Below are 24757 nucleotides of genomic sequence, written 5' to 3' on the forward strand. Positions count from 1 at the left end.
GCATCTCTATGGTAAGAGGAATCTAAATTGTGAAATTCATGGCTCTACCACCCTCGGGGCGCCACATGTGGGGCCAAATATGCAAAAAAAAAAAAGGTCAAATTTTTAAAAATCTTCTTCTCTACTCCCACACATATGAGGAAAAAATTGGTTGCATAGTTATGATATCCATGAAGCCCTCTACCAAAATTGTGAAATTCATGACCCCTGGGTCAGGGGTTCTGGCTCTAGGGTGGGGTCAATATGGCCATATAGTTAAAATGTATTAAATCTTGGAAAATCTTTTTCTCTACTACCATACATTTTTGTTAAAAACTGAATGCCTGGTTATGATGTCCATGAGGCCCTCTACTAAAATTGTGAAATTAATGACCCCTGGGTCAGGGGTTCAGGCTCTAGGGTGGGGCCAATATGGCCATATAGTAAAAATGTATTAGAAAATCGCTCTAGGATGGGGCCTATATACTCCCACACATGTGGGCAAAAAAAATGAATACATGGTTATGATGTCCACTAACTCCTCTACGTAAATTGTGAAATTCATGGCCCTGGGTCAGGGGTTCAGGACAAGAGGGGGGGGGGGCAATATGGTAATATAGTGTTAATGCATATAATGTTTCAAAATTTTCTTCTCTATTCTCACACATCTGTATAAAAAAACTGACTAATAATTATGTTTAACAGGAAGTCCTCTACTGAAATTTTAATTTTCATGTCCCCTCAAGGATGGGTTTTGACTCTAGATCTTTCAGTTTTTCGCCAAAATTATAGGTTTCACAGTTCTTTTTGAAATATTTCAGGCAGGGAGGTGGTCGTCATTACAAATTTATAATTTTTCTAATCCAGTATGAAACCTAATTAATTAGATGCATATACGAGACTCCTCGACAAGTGTGTGTATGGGTTATATGCTACTCAGGTGACCGTTAAGGCCAATTGGCCTCTTGTTTTAAGAATGAGGCGAACACTACACTACACTACTCTACAATGTCTCTGAAATACCTCGCATTTGGCTTTTCCCATTTTTGAAATTCAGGACCTTAATAAATCAAGATATTTTATAAAATTCCCTGCGCTGCTGAAATTGAATTTTACATTTGTCATGTTTGCAAAAACGGAAGGATAAAATTTATTTTCGACATGAATTTAAAAACCAAACAGGAATTTTTAATTGTTTTTAATTAGTTTTATTCTCATTGCTCTAGATTATGCTCATCGATCTATATTATCATCGAAGTGCACCAAAAACAGTATCTCGAGACATTGCGATCCTTTTTTTTTTAATAATCGTGCCCTCCAAGAGTACAACATGCACTTTTTATTAAAACTCAGGTTTTAATATTTGAGCTTTAAGCCTTATTGAAGATTTTTTGCGACCTTAATTTTAGCTTTTGTGCCCTGAAAAGTTTGATTTAATCATTTTAATGAACATTTTGCGAATTCTAGCTGGTCGAAAAATGTCGAGACAGATTTACAATTCATCTTTGTAGTACAACAATGTCTTTGATCATGTATATTTGAAGTTTTACGCCTACATGTTATGAACTTCTTGTCTGAAGCTGTTGTTTAATACATAACTAAAAAAGTTTGATCACAGTCTTCTTCTTTTCTTTCTGAACCAGTGATTTTCTGAGTAGGATCAAGAAACTAAACTTTTAAGAGGCATTTATATAAGGGCTTACTTGTTTTACACACATATATTTCATGTTCAATCTAAATCTAAGTTATTCATGTTTCAAAGCCCATTTGAAACAAAAATCCACAACTAAACGACTGTAAAAGAATTATATTTCTTAAATGCTTTCCTTCTTACCGAGAAAAAAAAACTCAACAAAATATCAGTCTTTCATTATGTCTTACTTTGTCAAGTATTCATAACAATAAAATCATTGTAGTTTAAAACAAAGTCATTGAAATAACATAGCAGCCAAGTAACAAACAACACATTCAAGTAAACTGAAGAGTATGTATCTCATATACAATAAACATATACATGTTCAAGATTTGTAATGATACTTAACATGAATGAACTTATTAATAAGGTGGTATGGGACATCCGTCGATGGGTAAAAGTACATTATATTAATCAAAATACTCTCACTAGTTAAGAATATTCAAATTTTACAATACATTGTATTTGACTTAAAAATATATAGGAAATTATGGTAAAAACCCCAGTTGGATTCGAACTCGGGACTTTTTTGTAATGAACACTCTAACCAATTGCGCAAGCTGTTAGGTAACAAGTTCGGGAATGAAAATATAAACAAAATTATACTTCACTTCATCGTTTATTGCGATAGAAATATGTCACAATATGGAGTTGTCCTATATACCACCTTACGCTGCATAGAGGATTAGGATATCACATTAAAACAAATGTCTATCAAGATGTAAAAGCCATGTCTTTCACTTTGCGTTTCTTAATTTTCTTTGACACTCGGAACTCCTCCAGCTTTCTCTTTTTGGCTTCCCTTTTGGCCAAATTTTTCTTCATTTTCTTTTTAGCAGCATATTGAGGATTTGAAACAGCCTACAACACAAAAACGCAATAGATTATTCACAGCTACTGGCATCATAAACAATTTACTAATGCTGATCACAAACTATTTTCTAGGATAAATAATATTTATTCAATATACAGTTGAACTTCGACATCTCGAACACTGATATCTCGAACACAATGTATATGTCAAAGTGATTCGTAAGTCCCAACCACTTATTTTTCTAAACAAGTATTTTACCCTCAATATCTCCAATATTTTGATATCTCAAAGTTTTAAAATAGACCCATCTAGTTCGAGATAACGAAGTTTGACTGTAACTGTAAACTACTGCATACATGGTTATTTTTGCCTCGAGTAATATGAGCCCCTTTCCACTTGCAAACGAATTTGCCCTGTCTTGAATTCACCCAGGCAAAGTTGTGTTTAAAGAGAAATAATTTGGAACATTGGAATTTGCCCAGTCTTAAATTTGTCAACTGACAGCAAGGGCAAAAGTGGTGAAAATAAAATGTGGACGAATATTGTCCCTGTATACAATATCTTTTGTTCACTTGCAAAAAAATTTTGCTAGCTATGTGTGGGTGTCATAGTCCACAAATAAAAGTTGATACACATCATTTAAAGCAATATGAGCTGCAATTTTCATGATGAAATTTTTTTTATGAAAAAGATATTTTCTACAAATATGACAAAAATATCATGGTTTTTAATTTCTATTCGCCAAATTTTTGTGAAAAAAGGCCGTTAAGAAGCCTTAAAGGAGCAAAATTGAATAACTGTCGTCCTGTACAAAAATTGATTTGCCATATGTTCCTTAAAAGAGAAATCTTTCCTCTGACAAAAATTAATGATTTTTTCTAACTTTATTTATCATAAACGTTAAAGTTATATGCAGACTTATCATACTAACAGGTTTTTGCAGCAAAATAAAATTCTAAAAAGCTCATATTGTTTTATATATAAATACTGACCTCCACAGCATCCTTTCTCTTCCTGCTTTCCTTCCGGTCGTACTGCTCCTTGTGGGTTTTGGCGAACAGCTGTGTGTATGTTTCAACGCCTAGAATCTTCCTCATGATATCTAAGACCTCTTGAGCAAGACTCTTAAGAGCGGAATCTATAATGCAAACATTGATGATGCTTATTAAGAAATCCTTCGCAAAAAAGTGGACTTTCATTTCTACTTCTAATCAAGTGTTTTTCGGTTTTCTTATGAAAAAGATGAAAGTGTTGCAGATGTAGTTGAGTATAAAGTTTAGCTACTTTGCATTTTTCTATTATGGGAGTGGGGGGGGGGGGGGTGTGGATGGAATGTTTTTGTTTCTTACCTGTGTTTGGGTTATTCTCATTTGTCTCCCTTTGTAAGGCAGGCATCACTATAGGAACAACAGAGGGCAGTAGTGTGGGGCCTAAATCCATACTGAGGGCCGCTATCCACTTAAACACACTGGACCTCTACAATGACCATACACATATATTCTGTTAATTTGGATATACATGTATCAATATTTTGAATTGGTACCTTTATCTGAATTATAATCATCTTCAAAAAAAAAAAAAGGCAAATTTCTTTAAGTGTTAAACTTAAATGCACTGCTACATGTACATGTATATGACTGTAATCATAATAAAAACGTGCAAAGATTTTTTTGCAAACATTTACTCACTACAACGAGCTCATGAGTGAATAATAAGATACCTTGATGGTAGTTTTGGGTTGGTTGACAGCTTCATGGTTTGCTTCTCGAACCATTTTCTTGACCAGCCATCGTAACGACAGACATTTCTTGCCCTCGGAACCCCTCCGTCCTTTCTGCTCCACAGAGTCACTTGAACTCTCTTTGTCACTGAGAAGCTTGGCTACCTTGGCAATGAACACCATGTTTTTGATGATTTGATTGGCTAGTTCATCTGTCAGATACTTGGATTGCAACTGTGTTATAAGGTCCACTGCCAAACTCTCAAGCTGAAAAAAGTGTATCAATCAGTTATTAATCAGTTATTTAAGCAAAACATTTTTTTAAAAACACTTTTGATAGGTCATAAATTCAAAATTTATGTATGTTTCTAACTTTCGCAACAATTTTGACTTAACATTGGATGACATTATATACATATATAAACATGATAAAATAATTCTTAAATACATTGTATATTTTATACTTGACTGTATGTAAATTTGAAAAACGCATTAAAAGGTATAATAACTATGAATTAGGTAAAGAATTACCTTATTGATGGAATCTGTATTAATGAAGTCCGTCTGGACAGATTTTTCTGCTGGCTGTAGGATTTCCTCTGGAGTCCAGGCAGCAAATAGCAGACCTATTAGCTGGCACGATGCCAACTGTACCCACATATGTTCATATCCCAAATGACTGATGACACTCTCTGACAAGTAAAACAGAAAAGCTTTTAAACATCATAATAGACATAAACTACGATAGTAATTTTCTTTTAATGTTTTTGTCCTTTATCAATTTGTAATTTGTTTTCTAAACTGTTTGAGGACTGATTATATGATTTCAATTTTAATCTGCTTAAATTTTCAGGCATCATTCAAGACATAATATTTACAAAACATAAAAAAGGAAATTGAATCTGATTTGTGATTAATTCACTTTATTATATAATTATTTAACAAGAAATTTAATCAAAGTATCATAATAAGTTTTTTGCTACCGGTAAATCAGCCTTGCTAATTTTTTTTCATATTTCTAGACTTACCCCAGATAAGGTTCATGTCGTCGGTCCACTTTGCGTCCCTGATGAGGTCACACTCCCTCAGTAACTTTAGCAGCGTGTTCAGACAGTTGAACAGGAGCCTGTCCTTCTCTGTCTCCCCCTCAGAACCCCCAGACTGCAATCACAGACACAAACACATTAATTACAAAGATAATATAGGGCAATCGACAAATGTAGACTGTGAAATGAATATGGGATTTTTGTAGAATATGTACTATAAAATTTTATATATTTTAAGGATGGATATTGTTGTACAATATTTTATACATTTTCGGAAATGAGGGAGGAAAAATTTGTAGATTTGCAGGTCAAACCAAATGCATTTTCAAAGATAATGAATTTCTTCACAGCTTATTCAAACATAAATCAAACAGGGTTCCAATATATTTCATATTGTAAATTTCAAAGCAAAAGGTACAAACGAAATCTCATATTTCATAATCCAAGGCAAAATGTCTTACAAGTGTAAATAGGCAAATAGAACATGAGGTCAATATATTTATGTGAACAGTTCTAAAAATTGGTGGACATACATGTACATGAACATCTACATGTAAATGATGTAGAAATAGAGTAAATCAATGGACATACATTTACATGTATATTACGATAAGATAGAGTAAAGCATGCAATTTTAATACAACATACATTGTCTGAATATCTCCCTGGGTCTATTTGCTGTTGAATTATGGGTAATATCACAGATAAATGGTGTGAGAACTTGGCCGACTCCACTTCTATAAATAGACCAGTCAGCTGAGCAGCAAGGATACGATGGTTTATCTGTAAAACGTCAGAAAAATAAACAACTAAAAAGATAGCGTAAATTAACATACTACATACGGCTTCCGCTAAATCAAGTACATCGGTAAATGCCATGCATATATGTAGATTCACATTCAGGAATACGCTAATTCAAATCCAGGCCAACTTGTTCAAAAACTAATTTTCGCAAAATATATACACGCCAAAATATAATATGTTTACAGTACTAAACCAAAAAATACAGTTTACCTGTATTGATGGAGAATCAATTTGACGTTCAAATAGATGTTAAATCCAAAATGGTCAAAATCAACAAGTTTTCTATCCCAAAAATCAACAAGTTTCTATCTCAAAATTGCTGAATAATTTTACCTCATTACAGTATGCAAACATGTATTTCATTCATGTACTACATTTTGTACATCTAACCTTAGAGTGGGACCCATAATACATGTACAAATATGTACATGAAATTTCAAGTGTTTTTCTTTAAAATTATATAACATTACCTTGTCATCAGTAAACCATTTCTGTGTAATGTTGAAGAGTTCAACCCTCGAGTTATGGTCAATCTACAATACATGTATTTATCACACAAAGTTCTGTTAATTAAGTCTTGCAAACAAATTGATGCATACAATACAACCAAATGCTACGTCATGTAAGTTCATTAGAAACTGACAATAAGCAAAAGTGTTATTGTAATGTATATGGCATTTAGGGTGATTTCGGCTGCCAAAGTCTGTACCTTTTGTAAAAGAGACTTGATGGCCAACGCGGTCAGTTTTCTACATTTTGTTGACTCATCATTGACTAGGGCAGCTGACATAGGGATAAAGAACATCCCTGCATGGTCATTCAAAATGTTCTACAAAAAAGACAGGTACATTTGCATCACCATTTCCATTAAATTATCAAAGACAGGCTAGAATATTTGGTCAATTCATTCTTTAATCCATGTAGAAGCATGATAATTTGACCTATCCCTATAAAATCTATTACATGCATGAAATCCGGCTGATAACTTGTTTGATAGATTCACTGGCATTTTATCCAAATATTTGTCCAGATATTATTCCATTTTAAACTGCAAAATTGCATGATTTGCTGAAAAATCACTTGAGGAAGCAAAAACCCCATCCAATCTTATTGGAACTTGGTGATCATATCTACAATTCTTTTAATGAAATGTACTCATAAAACTACCTGAGGAAAAGAGGAGAATATGGTAGCCAACATTTCTAATGCTGATTCCCTGCCCATCTCCATTTCATACGACAGCTGTGTGACATAATACTCCAAGTGTTTATTCAGCAGCTTTCCCAAGGGGTATTCTAGAATGTACTGCAGAGCTATCTGTAAAATATAAGGCTTGGCATAACAAAAATTTAATCTAATATGTAAATTGACATATCAAAAAAGAACACACACATTTTCTTTTATATAATTAGAAATTCAGTCACACATATATCATATGAAATTCATACGAGAAGCAATTGTCCGAAATTAAATGAAGCTTCATGAGACAAGATTTGAATGAATAAAAACATGTCATGTGACTGTCACATGACTGCTGACCTGTCTGCACTCTCTCCTGACGTGGGGGGAGTCGGCGGTGATTGACATGTCCTCCACCTTCCTGATCAGCTCCAACACCTCGGGGACGTTCAACTTCCGAGACAGAATGGCCTGGAATCAAAATCAATACATGTACATCTCAATTACATGTTTCAAGGCTTTAACTCAAAATACAATTTTGATTTGAATTTTTTTTCAATGCACATTAAGGCTTGAGCTAGGGAATGAAATACAACCAGTCCAAAGGTTTCTTCTCTAGTGATATTTTGTTACCAATAGCTAGACATTCCATGAATCTTGCTAATGACACCTCACCTTTAGCAGTGAGAAGGCTGTGCTCTGTCTGTTGTAGTCATACAGGTCCTCTTCACAGAAGGTCAGCAGAACTTGTAGTTGTGTCTGCTCCAGTTTGTAGATCCTCACATCCCGGACCAGCACTGTCACTGCCTGCAAACACAACACAATAAATAACCTCTGATGTTCTCAAAATCAGAAAACTTATTAACTATCAATTTTCTCTTCTTCAAGCAGAACTAAAGATTTTCGAAAGATAAATACATAGAGCAAAACAAAATGTTTCAAAAAATAAATTTTTGATATTCACATAAATAAAGTGGTATCTGGCAAGTTTTCAAAACACTTATTCTCCTCTGTAAAGTAAGCAGAATTTAATAATGTTCAACACTTTACCTTAAATGCCATAGAAATGAGCTCCAGGTTCTCCCCCTTTGAGGCCCCAGCTGAGGCGTAGTTTTTGAGCAGGATGAACATTCCGTTAGCCAGCTTGGTGATGTGGCTGTTGACAGAGGGCAGGTCAAACTTCAGTAGCCAGCACAGGCACCGCAGACTCAGTGTGTTTATCTACAAAAAACACCCATACATCAAGCTCCAAACCTTTATGTTTACATAATTAAAGAACAAGTTTGTTAAACTTCATCAGCTTAATGCAGGATTAAGCTGATGAATTTTAACAAACTTAATACATGTACATTACAGGATTTATCAAAAAACCCAATTTTCTCTCTTTCATTACAGTATATTAAGATCTCCTACATTATGAAAACCATGGAGTTCCACACTTGAACATCCAAAATAACACTGGCTGTAGCTAGCATTATCAATTATCATATACTTGGTACAAGCATATTCAAGGGACTTGGCCATGTTTCACTCGTTTACCCACATTGAAAAGGAGACCTTCAAAGTACTGAATTCAAAATCCTTAATTAATCAAAGTACTGAAGTACTGTTGGGAGTTGATTTTATTGATTATTATCAATTTTAAAATCAACAATATGTTATGCAATTTTTTATAATATGAATTCTCGAACTTTTCCGACAAGAATTTCGAGAAAACCCCACATGAATCATGTTGTGTAATATTTGAAGATAGAATTAATTCCATCAAACTGTGTATCAGTATTCGAAATGTTTCTAAAAATTGTACACGTCTGGATCCAAGCAATATTGAACTCTAGTCTCGTTCAACCAGACACTCGGCTGTCTCCGTTAATCTCCGACTACAAAGAGAGACTCTCTGCTTGTCGGAGATTTGCGGAGACAGCCGAGCGTCTGGTTGAACGAGACTATATTAAACTCTAGCGTAGGAATACATGCAACTACAAAAAACAATTGAATTGTTCGTACTATATAAAATCTGACTATTTTCAAGGTATTATAGATACTTTTCTTTTGAAATACAATGGTACAGCATACAATACACCAAATTTATCTATTATTTTCAAAATCTACGTCTTGTCAGCGGTGATGATTTGTGCTTAGGTCCAAACACTGTTTCACTTTCGGTTTGCCAGAGTAACTGCATAGGAGAGTTGATTAAAATCAACTCCCAAAAAAAACACAAAATTTTCAAATTATTTTATAATCAGTTGAAATTAATACTTCCCACAATGCAACAGCACAATATTTTAGTCATTTTCTATTATCAACAAAATCAAAATCTCACCCTGATGTGCTTGGCAAACAGACAGTCAGCCAGGATGGTGATGAAAGGGTCCACCAGTTTGCGGTGCTCCTCTTCGGTTGCCACCAGGCGGCCCCTCCTCAGACACAGACTCATCAGCTGGAGACCAAACTCCACCAGTACATGGATGTTAGTCTTCTTGCTCAGCTTGGGTTTGTCTCCACCTCGCTTTGGTTCCTGGGGTAACAGTAGGCAGCTCTGGGGCCGAAAAGTCTGAGCATCTTTGTCTTCACCTTTCTTTTTCTTGCTGATGAAAAGGTATATAGTTCTTCTTTAAATAAGGATGCTAGGCAACATATTACATTCTTGAACATAATAATCATTAATTCTCTAGAAAGTAATGCATAAAAAGTTATATAGCAAAGGAAAATTAAAAAAGTCCTCAGGATTTATCTACTTGTAAACCTCCATGTATAATAAAAACAACTGTATATATTGATTTCCTTTCATAAAAAAATGCTATCAGGATTTCATATTCAACTGTTACTAAGGATTTTCACAATCTTAACAGAAACAACTGTAAGGCTTGATTTCTGTAATTTAAACAACTTTTATTCTAGATTTCCGTATTTTTATCAATTTGAAACCGTTATTCTACATTTCCCCTCTCTTACATTTATTTAATACAATGTATATACCGTACAAAGTACACTGTCTGACAACCATTACCTCTGATTTTCGGAGAGCTGCGGGAACGACTGTGTGATCAGACCGTGGGTAAATATCATCAGGGATTCCGTGTCCAGCCCGGGGTTGTCCAACAAGCCGGTTACCACCTTCTTGAGAACTTCCTGGACTTTCCTGGCAATGGTGTGACTGTGTGTAGAAACCAGCACCTAGACAGAAAGAGAGAGGAAGAGAAAATGATTACAAGAAGGTGTATTATTGCTTAACTACCATTTGTGCAGCTCTAACATTTAATATTCTTCTCTAATCCACTGTCAGTATTTTTTATAAAAATGTAGTTATTTGCTTAATAAATTGTTTATTAAAATTTTACGCTTCTGAATAGAAGTGTGCCAAGTCAAAATTAATAAAACTCACATCATACAAGTCTAAACTGGTATTATCATCTGTTGTTTTTCTTTATATCAGTATACACTACATGTATGTGAATTCCTGATGCCAATTTTTTAAGCAGGGGAAGAAAATCTCAGTTTTCCTTTTCCTATGACTTATGCATGGACCATTTTGCTGCACTTTAATCACATACCGTGGTTGGAAACAGTTTTTAACAGTTTTTTTGGCATAAAGATATTCCAGTGGATGTAGCTTTAGAAAAAAAATTATACTCCATCAGAAGCTCACCTCTTTCAATGGAGTAATGAATGCCATGAGGGAGTCTCTGCTGATGACTTGGGCCAGGATTCTGTACGAGTCGTAGCTCTTGGACGACCGCGCCTCAAACAGTTTGGTGGTGACCCCGGCCACCTCCTTCTCTTCTGCCACCTGTCCAAACAAGTCCTCATGGAATACCTAAAATGAAAAAAATAATTATATAATAATTTCATAACTACTGTTGTTCATACTTTCTCATGTCATGATGTAGTAAGAACATCACTTTCTTCTTTATCGAAAAAAGGTATAATTATGTTGAAAATTTAGAGGAATTAATGCAGCTGAAAGCTACACATTTCCACTTAAAAACAGTCAAAATCAACCCATATCATTGTACGCTGAGAGCTCTTAATTTTTGCATGCCATAGATTTAATAGGGGTTCATTAAATAAAATACTCACATCTTGCAAGCTCTTCCTGCAGACAGACAGATCCCCTGGCTTTAGGACAGGCAACAGATTCTTCAGCAGCACAAATACTGTGTAGCACAGAACGTGCACCTGTATAGCACAAATTAAATCACCTGATGAACACTTTCAATATTTGATTTTATATAACAAATAAGATATACATGTACATGTATATACATACATATACATGTACACACAAACAAAACTATATGAAGTTAAATTATTCAAATGCAAAATTGCCTCTATTTATTTGAAAAGACAGAAGTATAAATAATAATGCTTGTGCAATTTTAAACATCGACATTGAACCCCCCTCCCCAAAATATTTTTTTTAAAGATTCAACATATTTCTTTACCTGGTATCCCTTCCTGAGGGTGCCCCTGAGCTCAGACAGGATGAAGGGGAAGAAGCGAGGCCCCAGGGAGGTGGTGATCTGGACCAGTGTGTCCCGGGCGGTGTTCCGGATCTCCACCGCTCGAGATTTCAGGAAGTTACACACCTTCAACAGGATCCTTGTGAAAAATTGAAAAAAAAATTTAAAAGTTTATATTTGTAATATCTGCTTAATTAGATATTAAAAATGTGTTGAATTCATGAAAATGAAAATAAAAAAATCTGCATGTTTAAAATAAAAGTAACATTTTTTATCTGTGATCAAAGGTCAAACTAGGCCAGAATTTTAAGGGCCATTATTTTTAATTGAAAGTATTTCACAACTCTCAATATACCGGAACTCAGAAATCACTCCTTTTATATAGAGACAACTTTGTCAACAAATTGAAAGTAAAATAAAAGTTTCATTAAAATATTTCTCTTTCTAAAGACAATGGAGGCATAACATTGTACTGTACACTGCAAAATAACAGATGCATGTACTGTGTACATGTACATTTCAAAAGAAGAAAAGAGGGATTCAAAAATGTTAACAGGCTGTAGAATACTGTAAACGTATTACATTTAGCTGTGTATTCTATTTAGCGCTTTTGGCGGACTGCGACTTCCGCTAAATCAAGTACATTGCTATATGCCATGTATTATATGTTTAAGAATAGTCACACTCAGGAATACGCTAATTCAAATCTACGCCAAATTGTTCAAAAACTAATTTCCGCCAAATATCGTACACGCCAAATATTATATGTTTACAGTACATTGCTGCCTTCATTACCCTGGCAGGTTGTGCTCCAGAGACTTGTGTGGGAGGTTCTGGAGAAGCTTGATCATGGCCAGAGCGATGGGGACCCTGAGTACCTCGCTGTCCTCAGCGATGTTCTTCCTCACCAACTTGTGCTCATCTTCGCTCTTCTCCTGCAAAAATCAATCAGGACTTACAACAATGAAATTCTGATACCATGTATGTGGAAAACATGAAACTTGCTTAAAGATCAATAAACATCATTGTACTCTGGGTTTTGAATCCATGTCAATGATTTACACCTGTCTTACAAGAAAACCTGAGTGTGTAAGATAAAAATACTCTGACCAGTTAAAGAACAACCTCCTCAGTTTATAGTACAATGCTTGTACAAAATTAATTTCAATTACTGTATAGCAACACTTTTTCAATCATTTTATTCACAATTTACCCATAATAAATTGATTTACAGTTATCTTCACAACAGAGCCTTTTTTTAATACAAGGAGGACATTAAATGACTTACTAGTGGTGTAAAATGTTTTTCTTGCAAAATTTCTAAACCATTTCTTTTAGCAAAATAATTGACATCAACCTCATATTGGTATCATATGTACATCTAAAAAGAGCAGAGGGATTACTTTTTTGGTCAGAGATCGCTGTAGATGAGGGATGACAGATTTCATGATGTTACAGTGAATTCTGGTGGCCTGGCCCACGGAACAGATCACCATTCTGTCTGGCTGCTTGGATGAGGGGTCAGAGGTTGTTGCCGTGGTTTCATCCTCCTCCTCTGGAACCGTTGGAATTGTCTCCTCTTTTGTAGATTCCATTTCAGTGTCTTCAAGAGGGTTTGGCTCTTCTGCAATGTAGTAGAAATGAATAAATGTACTGTAAATAATAGCCCATTACAGAGGTATTCTTACATGTAATAACACTTTTTCACTGTACTACACTTGCAGTCATATTAATGTATAGGTATATTTCGAAAGTCATCTTAAATGTAATTTCCATCAAGCTGAAGTACTTGCAGTTTTAACAAATCTTAATGTATAATAAGGATTGAAATAAAATATTCATAGAATAACTTGATGTACATGATCAATTGTTTTTCTCATAAAAATAAAACCCATGCCTGTTATTTCTCCTTTGGCTTTCTTCTTAGCTATAGCGTCTGGTAGATTGACAACTGCATGCTGGGAGTTCCGTAAATCAAAGTGGAAGGCATCCAAAATTCCAACAATAACCCTGGACAACGTGATAATCATAACATGACTTATTGCATATGTTTAGAAATTTGGATAGAACCTTGACAATATTAGAGAATTCAGCTTTCTTAAGCACAGTCTCATTATTTTGATTTATTATATAGTCTCTGATTTGATTAATAATACACATTTTAAATAAAATAATACATTGAATCTTAAACTTTTTGATTAACACCATGGTTTACTGTAAATTCCTTATTTTATGCAAGTACTTAATTCCGTGATTCCGCTGTTTTGCATCAGATCGTGAGAATATAAAATCGCGAGAATATAAAATCGGGATCACCAATTTTTTGTTTTTATTTCCTATAGCTCAATCTGTCTGAAAAAAAAAAGCGAGGTTTTAAAATCCGCGAGGGTTGCTTCTCGTGATTTTACGTGGAAATTAATTCCTCGCGTTTAATAAGTAATCTACAGTAATTTTGTCTATTTGGATCAACCTCCAGCCAGAATATTATCAAATAATATTTTTCAAAAGTGAAAATATTTCACAGTAGTCACTGTGGCTTTACCTGACCAGGAGCTTCTTCTTCTCGAACTTCTTGGACAGCATGGACAGGAAGTAGTCCAGCTGGTGGATGTAGACGTGCCATGGCAGCTGTTTACAGAGTGTCGCCATGGAGTCGATGGCGCTCTCCTGTAGCCCCTGGGCCTTGGTGTAGGTCTCATCCAGGAGGAAGGAGGAGGTGAGGGGGAGGAGGTAGGAGACCAGGATCTCCTTACGGACCGACCGGGAGTACAGGATCCGCTTCATCTTCTTCAACGCCCTGGAACGTCTGTGTGTCTGCAAGGGACAGAGATATGCAACTTCACAATGCATATATGATTAAAATGATTGAGGGCAGTCTAATTTTTGGTGAACTTGATGGAAAAAAGCAAAATAATTATACTAACCTAACAAATGCCTACATTTTAGTCTAATTTTGATTAGTTTGATACTGTAAACGTATTATATTTGGCGTATGCGATATTTTGCGGAAAATAGTTTTTGAACAATTTGGTATGGATTTGAATTAGCATATTCCTGAATGTGACTATTCTTATACATATATGCATGACATTTAGCAATGTACTTGATTTTGCGGAAGCCACATTCCGCCAAAAACGCTAAATAGAATACACAGGCAAATGTAATACGTTTACAGTAATCAAAGCAAAAATCTGTCGGAATTAAATCAACCAACCATTGCCTTAATCATTACACAATTACTATTTCTTATGTAAAAGTTACATTATTTCTTGCACAAAACAATACTGAATAAAATGCAAAATAGTTTTCTTAGATAAGGATAAGCAATATTTAATTTTCTTTACTGTAGAATATTCCTGTGCACCTTCTACCATGTTAAAGCTACTTTACCTCAAGCACCAAACAAACTGATTGTTATTCAGAATGAAGAATTTTCTAGTTTACCTGAATGTGCCTGATGTTTTCAAAGAAATCGGCCTCCACATCTTTGTCCTTGAGAACCACAAGGTCAGCGAACATGTCATGTGACGGGAAGGTGTCCACCAGAACGGAAAGAAGGGCGATGAACTCATGCCGCACAGTCTATGGAGAAAAGATTTTTTTATCCATAAATTTTATAAAACATTACAAACACATTCCATATTCAATAGAGAGTAACTAATCTGTACAATATCTTACATGTTTGTGCTTTGTACCTATCAATTGCACTACAATCAACACAAGCTTTATATAAAATCAAAGTTTTTACAGTTTTCAAATCTGAACTACAGTATTTAGTTTTAAAATGTGTTAGAAATCATCACTGAGATAGAAAAAAATGTGATTACCAAAACCTACTAATCCTTAGGACCACATACCTCTTTCTTGTTCTTAAAGCCTGCCTTGACCTCCGGAACCAATCCATTTGATATCAGTTCTCTGAAGTCGTCCTGGTCATAGGTCACAACACTGAACTGCTTCACCATGGTAACCAGTGTGTGGGTGGCGTTGTCTCTTAGTGACATGTCATCAACCTATTTAGTGAAGAAAAAAAAATTACAATCAATTTACAGAGAGAGAGAACACTAAATTTTGATGACATTCTACAGGGAAAATTTTTTTTTAAATTTCAAAAAATCTTCATACGCCAGATTTAGAGTATAATACATTTTCATAAAAAAAATTAATGAACATATGGACAAAATTATTAAACACATAAAGAGATTCAGTATAAAGTTTATATTGCATGTCCCACCATTTTGATGCAGTAGCAGCAGGAGTGGAGCACAGGAATCAAGAAGTCCACATCTAGTTTTTCCTCCATCTTTTTAATGGCTTCGTTGACTTTCTTGTGAGCGTTCAGTCTCTTAATGTAGTCTGGCTCCTCCGTGTGCTTAGGATCCCAAGCATTCATCTGAAAAAATATATGTATCAACATGAGGTAAATCTACTCATCTTCTGATTGAAAGGGACAGTCATGTACATGTAAATCTATATGTCAAATTTCAAATGAAAGGCTCAGACTTAGGCACAGTCAAAATCTGATAATTGATATCAATGTACCTGAATATTTTTGTGATACACATTGCAAAAAAAGAAAGGAAATGTTTATCTCTTGAGTGCAGTCAGTATACTTATTTAAAAGAAAGATACCGCTTCTGCTCTTGGTAAACCAATTCCTTTAGCAAAAAATGTTCAGCACTCTACTAATGGAGCTATAGGTTTAACCCTAGTTAACCCTAACATTATCGCACTTTACCTCTGTTAGAAGTTGAGAGATATCCTTCAAATCCTGGTTACTATTGGCAATGACCTACAGAAGCACAAAAATATCAATAAAAAAGAGATGTCAAGATGCATAAAATCAAACTTTTGTAGTTAAAAAAGGCAAGAGTTCATTCAAACCTGAATCAGTTGACAGATAAGAATTCTTGACTGACGATTCTGTATGTACCCAAACAGCTTGCTAATATGTCTGAAATTTACAAAAAATGTTATTGGATAAATATTTTCAAATCACAGCTGATTAATTTATTTACATGTAACCACATCTGAGGATGAGTAAGAATGGGGGAGAAAATATTTTTTTTAACATATTAATCCCTTTCCACTTTTTTTTTTTAAATAGCTTTTTTATAATACATGTACCCTCTAAATTTGTAAAGAAAGGAAGAGACCAGCAACTTTATTATTTTCATGTTTCCTATCAGTCACACATTTCTTTTTATCATAATGGATAATTGTGTATGTTAGTAGAAGAATGACATTAACCCCCATTAGAGCTCCTTTTAATGGACATCATGGATATTTGTGTATATGCAGTGCCATAACAATCTGTATAAATTACCTGTAGAACTTCTTTTTGTCCTCCACTTTCTCCAGCAGGTTCCTGATGCTGTTCAGAATGTTGATCTCCATGTCCGGTGTTCGACTAAGCCCCTCCCCCAAAAATGGCAGGAGGAGTTCTATCAGTGACAGGCAAGCTGATTGGTCAGTCACAAACTCGCTGATTCTGAAAAATTTCACAACATGAAAGAATTCAATCAAAATTTCTTTTAAAGACATGGGTTCAGGTTTGACTGATCTTCAGATCATGATACTTCAATATCATGTATATGAATTAATGGTGATTGAAAATCTTAAATTAATACAAATAATTCATCAAATATTGTATGCGTTACCTGAGACTCTCACACATACCTAGACAAGATAGATAACTCTTTGCCAGCAGCCTGTGACTTCTTGCCATGACCTTTGATGTTTTTGATCGCCCTCTGTATGTAAGTCAGTATGTCCGATACTTGGGGTTTAAGGAGCTCCACTCCAAATTGTTCTACTTCCAAAACTATGTAAAAAAAAAAAAAAAAAAATAGGATATTTTTTATAAATAAATAAATTTTTTTAATTTGATTTCATTTCTAATCTGGTTGATACATTAGAAAGTGATTTACGTTGCAAAAAAGAAAATTAATTTTTACCACTGATATGCATCATCTTGTTGACCTTGACCGGTGTTGCCGTGGTGATGCTCTCCATCTCCTCATCCTCCTCTCTAGACAACAGGTTATCTAACATAACAATGATGAAATCTGTCACAGACTTGCTGACATCCTTGGCATTAAGGAGTCTCAACACTGCACTTACTGGGGTCAAGGTCGGGTCAGAATCATGGCATTTTGCCAACAGGGTCCAATACCTGAAAAAATTCAAATATAAAATTAAAGATCTACATGTATGTACACATTCTTACAATACACATAGTAGTAATGCATGTATTTTTCTGTCATGTAGATGAGCAATCATGAATTTGTACACAATTTTGATGTAAAGATAAAAAATATTTTCATAATACTCAGTACCTTCTGTTTGTTGCACACATATGCAGGAGCTTTAGGAGGGGTGTGGGATGGTAGATGCCTTCAAACTGCAGTTTTGACAACTGTAAATACATGATTTAAAAATCTGTAACAATTTGTACATAAGAACATATACATGCATGTACTGTATTTCCTTTGAAATTGTGATCACCTCTACAGCCATAACTACATGTAGATAATCAAACTTACCTGTGGCCAGACAGCCACGTGGAACATAGCATCGATCTCCCTGGGAGAGAACTTGTAGGAGTCAAAGATGTCATAGAACTGTAATACATGAAGAACATGACAATCAAAGCAGGTGAAATAAAATATGAAATGAAATAACCCAACTGCACAGTCAACATACATAGAAACATACATGCATGCATATACATGTATCTATCTATATAATAAATGATTTTATATTAACTATTATTTCAGACTAATGAAGGTACAAAATATATGTATTATAAAGCTGAGTTAAGATTATCAATATCACATGCAGCTATGTTTATCATAAGATTTGTAATTTTTTGTAATCATAATCTCCCTCTCTCTCTCTCTCTCTCTCTCTCTCTCTCTCTCTCTCTCTCTCTCTCTCTGACCTGCTGTATCTGGGCTATACACAGCTGTCGGAGGTTCTTGAGGGGTTTGAGGGCCCCGGGAGTCACCTCCTCCCTCCTCTCGAGACAGGCCACACAGGTTGCGGTCAGTCCCAGTAGGATACACTCCAGGGAGGGGAGGTAACCCTCTATCAGGTGACCTAGTTTCTTCACAATCATGTCCACTGTATTCAAAGCCCTGGACAAAGAATCACATCATCAAAATTTTAACCAATATTCGATTTCTTCTTCAAAAAAGTGCCATTTTACTATATGTTGTTCATGCGAATGTTGTGATTAAATAGTATAAGAATTTATGGGGATATGCTGATCAGTATTTTTTTCAAGTTTAACGACATTAACAAGTACATGTACACCATTTGAGCAAAATCTAGATAAACTTCAAAATAGTGGAGAATGAATAAGACAGTACAAATCAGTTTATATTGAAGTTTTAATGAGTGTACATATAACCATATAACAATTTATTTACCCTGTCATTTTTCTCAATGGAATCATTTTTGACAGATCCAGTTCCTTTTCTGTTTTGCATACCATAGCCAAAACGTCATCTATAAAAGAACATAAAATACAAATCATGTATTTCAATATCTACTTTATAAAATTCTTTAAAAAATTCATCAATTTCTGTAAATGACAGTCTTGTGAATATACTTTCAACTCTAAAAAACATGTAAATATTAAATATAGTTTTTTTCATTCACACTAAAAATTTCATTGTACACATATTATACATATGAGCTGAAATTACATAATATACCTGTGACAAAATGCTTAAAGTTCTCAAACACCATTTCCATAAACTTGATGATTTCGTCTCCGCTGCAGCCATTCAGGAATCGGAACACGATGGATCTCCTAAACTGACTGTTGGATTTTCCCGCAGAGTCCTTTCCTGTCTTACTGTGCATCTTTCCATACAATATCCTGGTAAAGGAATTCCAAACCAAAATAGAATAAGGATAAAGTTGATATTTTTTAACATTGTTTTAAGCGAATGAAATATATATTTTGTTCTAGTACTGCTAAAAAACTGTGTAAAATGAAGTGAAAACTTTGTGAGAAAAAAAATAGTGAAAGTTGAAAAGCTTATGGAATTTTCCATTTTCTGCTCAATCTTTTACAGTTGTTTAACACAGTGTTTTGTGTTAACAGGAGCGATAGAGATAACAATTTACATGAGGAAGAATTTCAATCTGTTTGTTTTACAGAGAATGCTGCAAACATATTACATATGGCTGTGAATTGTATTTAGCATTTTTGGCAGAAAGCAGATTTGGCTAAATCAAGTACATCGCTAAATGCCATGAAGTACATGTACATTCCTAAATGCCAAGAAAATGTTTATAAGAATAGGTGCATCCAGAGACGCTAATTCAAATCCCACCAATTTGTTGGAAAATCAATTTCTGCCAAATATTGTACACATAAAATATGTTTACAGTAAGAGAACATCCGCTTCCTGTCTATTGTCCATTACCTCATCAGTATGGGCAGCACCTGCTCCCTGTGTTCTGTACTGATGATGCTGTTCTCATGGTCAATGCTGAACAACACTATCTCAGTCTTAAACTTTGCATCATCCAGCAAGTTCTCAAAGTTCTCCCTGAAATTAACCAATTCAACAAAAACTGCAACTTATTTTGAACATTTTCATCCTTGCTTTCAATGTAAATATACTTCCAATTTTTAATAAAGTATTATTTTTTTTTGCACTAAAAGGATAAAAAGTGAAGAAAAAAAACCAATGCTTAAAAATGGTACAAAAATGGCATATTAAGGTTCCAATATGTTAAATGACTTTTAATTCATATTGTGTAAGCACTTGAAATTGCCTCCTTCCCCATCATTCAATTTTATACTATCATTTATATCTAAGATGCAGATGCATAGCTGATAGAACTAGATTACATGTGATAATTGATAAAACTAACCTGTATGGTACTAGGTATCTGTGTTTGTAAGTCATGATACAACTGAAGGCCACTCTCTGTACCTTGCCATTCTTGTGGAGCAGCAGCTGTTAAAACAAAATGATGTTTCAGTACCCTGTGATAAATAGTAAATAAGTTTTGTGTTTATGACTTACATGTACTTTATCATACAGTAGATTTCTTATTTAAGGCAAAGAACTTTTTTCTGTAAATCTACATTATGCATCAAATCATGAGAACTAAATAAATTGTAAGTACCAGATTTTGTCAGAAAAATAAAAGCAAGATTTTAAAAATCTGTTTGAATGCTTCTCAAGTTTTTATCCAGATATTAATTCCCCGTGTTTCATTTGGAATCTACATTTATCATAACATTAAAGCACGTTAAATCATGACAAATATTTTAGCCAAATTGAGATACACAAATCACTTTCTGCCTTCTTGTTGAATCTTGTACAAGAAAACCTGGACAGCACCTGTTTAAGCCTTCATAGATAACCTGTACTGAATATGTTATACAGTTCTTGTTCATAAAAATGTACCCTACCTGTTCATACAGCTGTCGGAGTTCGGCTTCTCTGTACAGGGACTTGGGACTGGTGAATTTACTGAACAGCTCCAGATGAACCAACAAACCACTGCAACAAAGCAAATACATGTATATGATTGTAAACTTTATCTTTTCATATTAACATCTACTGAGTATTTTCTCCTTTATTTTTTAAGAAATATGATCATGTTCATAAAGCCACTGACAAACCAAACCTCATTCCAACCATTTAAAGTGAATCCAAATAGTTAATATACATTTACAAATGTATGTTTATATGGGGGGGGGGGGATATACCTGTATGTCAAATGTCTGAACTAGTTATTCTTTATCATACCTAGTTGCAGCTCTGCTTTTAAGTCTGGAGCCATCTGACTTCCCTGGTTTCACCATCTTCCCCCGCAACCTTTCTTTTTTTTGTTTTCCTCCCTTCTTGTGGCCTTCATCAATATCTTCTTCCCTAAAAGCCGAAATTTAACAGTTCAGAATAATAGATCAGGTTACTTGGTTTCCATATAATACATGTTGGCACAGGAAAAAACAAACCAGAACTTTAAATTTTACCAATCATTGCTGTTGGTCATCCTAGTATATCAAGAAAATTGCAGAAAAAATATGGAGGTTTTTTTAATCATATCAATCAACACAGAGTATTATCCATCTTTAAATTTTTACATTTACATTTGTAGATATAAATCATTATCTATTGTTTCATTTTCCAACTAATCATTCCAAGATCAGATGAAAATGATCTACTGTAATAAGAATTTTTTTAAAACCATATCTGTGTACAATGCATTTATTTTTAAGATTATATTATACTCATCTTATCTGATTTCTCTCAAGCTTACATTTCTGACTTGGACCCTGACTTTTTTCTTTTGCTCTCTATCTTCTCCTCCTCCTTCTTTTTACTCTCAGCTCTGGTTAACACATGGTCTCCTTCCTCTTCCTCATCTTCCTCTTCTTCCACCTCCTCCTCCTCCTCAGCCTCAGCTGACACCTGTGTTTCTTTTTTCAGTATGTTCTGTGTAGGAGCCGCAGATAGATCTACATTGTAGTATTCTTTGCTGGAAAATAAAAATATAAATTGACAATTAAATAGATGCATGATGAAGAAAGCCTAATTAATATAAAAAGTGTATGCACTAAACCTGTATCAAAATATTGACAAGGGAAAAATCTTTTCTTTAGGTCAAATCCAGTGATTAAGATACTAAAATTCATCAATATTCATTGTGCACCAATTTTCATGGAAATTGTTGTGAAGCTGGGAAACAAAATCAAATGTCTATCAATGCGAGATAAGTGACATCTATCTGAAGGTTGTCCAATGTCCATGAATTAACATATCATTAAAGCTGTTCATTTTTCTAAAATCCACAAAAATTGATGTCCAGATGAATATCAATGAAACTACAGCATTATACAGGCAGGAAAACTAGTATCCGGCAATAGTAAACAACTGTTTTTCTACACAGAATTTGAGCAATCAGTTATGTATCAAAACAAACCTGATGAAGTCAAAGAACAAAGGCACTACATCCCTGTTTTTCTTCTCACACAGCTCTGGAAACAGATGCATGGACTTCCACAGGTAGAACCTAAAGTTGACTTCATCTGGTTTCTCAGCTGTGTCATGTGATCTACAGCTCTCTACAAAAAGCTGTTTCAAACTATCATCTTCCTCCATTGGCTCATCCTCCTCCTCCTCTGGGCGATGCTTGTTTTCTGTTTGGTAAATAGCCTCCTCTGGAAAGAGAAAAATGAAATATCTTGAAAATTCTTAAGTACTGTGCAATCATTAAATTTCATGGGAGCCAATTTTCATGGATTGCATAAATTTTACAGGTTTGTGGGTACGTAATTTTGTGTTTTCTCTTAAACCTACAAAGGAAATATGATTTTATTACCCTCATTCATTTATTCGTGGAGGATGTTAATTCGTGGATGAGAGGTACCCACGAATTCCACGAAAATTGAGCCACCACAAAATCTAATGATTCCACAGTATTAAAAGCTAATTAATAGTGCCTTCTGAAAAACATTTCTCTGAAAAACCTTACTTCCATATTATGCTCAACAACAAGTACATGTATCAATAAAAAAAATATGTGGATATTTCACATCAAGTCTAAAGTCTTACAAGGAAACTAATAATGCCTTCAAAAATGCTATTGTAGTTACTTTTCAACAACATGCATTTATTTCAAACAAAATTTGTTCATTCTAATTCAAACTGCTTGCTTATTATACAGTACTGCCATCTTCAAAAAAACTAGCTTGAACAGAAAAAAAACCTTATCATAATATTATCCTACTCTGTCAACAGAAATCTTTGTCTTACCACATTTGTGTGCTGCATCTTGCAGGGTCTGTCTGTATAGCTCCCAGAAAACAGTCTTATCTAGACCAGCAGCATGGCTGGCGATTAGTTTGGTCAGGGGTTCCCAAAGCAACTTGAAATTGATGTGGAGAGCACCTATCAAATACCTCAGGGGAACCTGTAAAAAGTCAATGATGAATCATGTACACATTTTTTAAAATGAAAATTCAAGGTAAGAATAAAATAATAAGATTTTTAAATATAATATACAACCTATATATGCGTCTTAATGATCAATGGGTGAAATCTGTATATTCATGAAGTTTCATATGGTTTGTGATGTGTATATGTGTAAAAAGAAGCTGTTTTCACTTCAATACTTAATCAAATGAGATTAAAAAAAATGCACTTTAATAATAAACAAAATTATTGTGATATCACTGTTTATTTAATTTTAATTTATTATAAGCTTTAAATCAGTGTTAGTTGCTCTCAGCCTATCTTTTGTCATTTTTCAATATTCATACAAAATTCTATCCAATAGAGGTAGTTACTTTTTTATGTGCATGTATCAGGAGTTATTTCATTGCATTTTCATAATCAAAAGACCTTTAGCATGTTATTGAAAGATTCACCACTGACCAGAGTAAATGGCCCCACAGGGATGGATTTTTGAACTATGTCAAACTGTAGCTTCTGTAGAAAGAGCAGCTTTCTCCTGAAGTCCTGAACATTCAAGGGAACTAACTCTGCCTCCAGACAAATCCTGAATACATCCAACCTGTTGGGATCCTGTCAGCAAAAATCACAAGATTTTATTCAGTGTCATAAGAAATACTTGAAACAAATTAAGAAAGATATTTTTGGAAGTATTACAATCCCAGTACTTATTTCAGTAAAACACGATTTTGGCAAAGTGCCAAGAACAAACAATTTCGATTTATTAGAGATGTAACTAATTTAATCTGATAAATTTTGACATCCCTGTAATGTAATTCATTGCAAGTGTATTTGCTGTATCCATGTTTTACTGTATAGAAGTCAGTCATTTAAACAGGTAAGGTTAACCATTACAGCTTGATTTTTTTCCCAATTGTTCAACCTTTAAAATTCTAGAACCTGATAACATACCCCGTCCTCCTGAGCTGGCAGCCTGAATGAGAACTGGGAGAGGATCCTTAGTGTCAGCATACGGACCTACAACATAGAACATACCGGTATATACAATGATCAACAGAATTGCTCTCAAACCTCAAGTTTGGAACCTATTCTTTTTAAAATGCTC

The 24757-nt window shown here is 34.4% G+C and overlaps 1 protein-coding gene across 1 annotated transcript; it reads right to left on the reverse strand.

The window, feature by feature from the left end:
* Positions 1-1838: 1838 nt before the first annotated feature.
* Positions 1839-24665, reverse strand: LOC105344650 (small subunit processome component 20 homolog). The gene is made up of 44 exons (XM_034477393.2): positions 24604-24665; positions 24115-24264; positions 23494-23650; positions 22661-22898; positions 21998-22216; positions 21484-21606; positions 21144-21234; positions 20597-20682; positions 20143-20268; positions 19423-19589; positions 19135-19213; positions 18645-18840; positions 18247-18324; positions 18040-18119; positions 17659-17876; positions 17381-17525; positions 17028-17192; positions 16586-16655; positions 16440-16493; positions 15936-16094; positions 15559-15714; positions 15146-15283; positions 14244-14515; positions 13599-13711; positions 13105-13325; positions 12497-12636; positions 11684-11840; positions 11319-11417; positions 10888-11055; positions 10249-10415; positions 9562-9826; positions 8286-8456; positions 7911-8042; positions 7596-7706; positions 7224-7373; positions 6766-6885; positions 6527-6589; positions 5901-6035; positions 5235-5367; positions 4738-4898; positions 4207-4473; positions 3836-3962; positions 3479-3624; positions 1839-2533 (listed from the first exon to the last, which is right to left on the reverse strand). Exons 1-44 carry the CDS (start codon positions 24661-24663, stop codon positions 2387-2389), a joined length of 6420 nt encoding a protein of 2139 aa, XP_034333284.2. The 5' UTR covers positions 24664-24665; the 3' UTR covers positions 1839-2386.
* Between the last annotated feature and the right edge of the window lie 92 nt (positions 24666-24757).

Source organism: Magallana gigas, chromosome 9 (assembly GCF_963853765.1).
Source record: "Magallana gigas chromosome 9, xbMagGiga1.1, whole genome shotgun sequence".
NCBI lineage: Eukaryota > Metazoa > Mollusca > Bivalvia > Ostreida > Ostreidae > Magallana > Magallana gigas.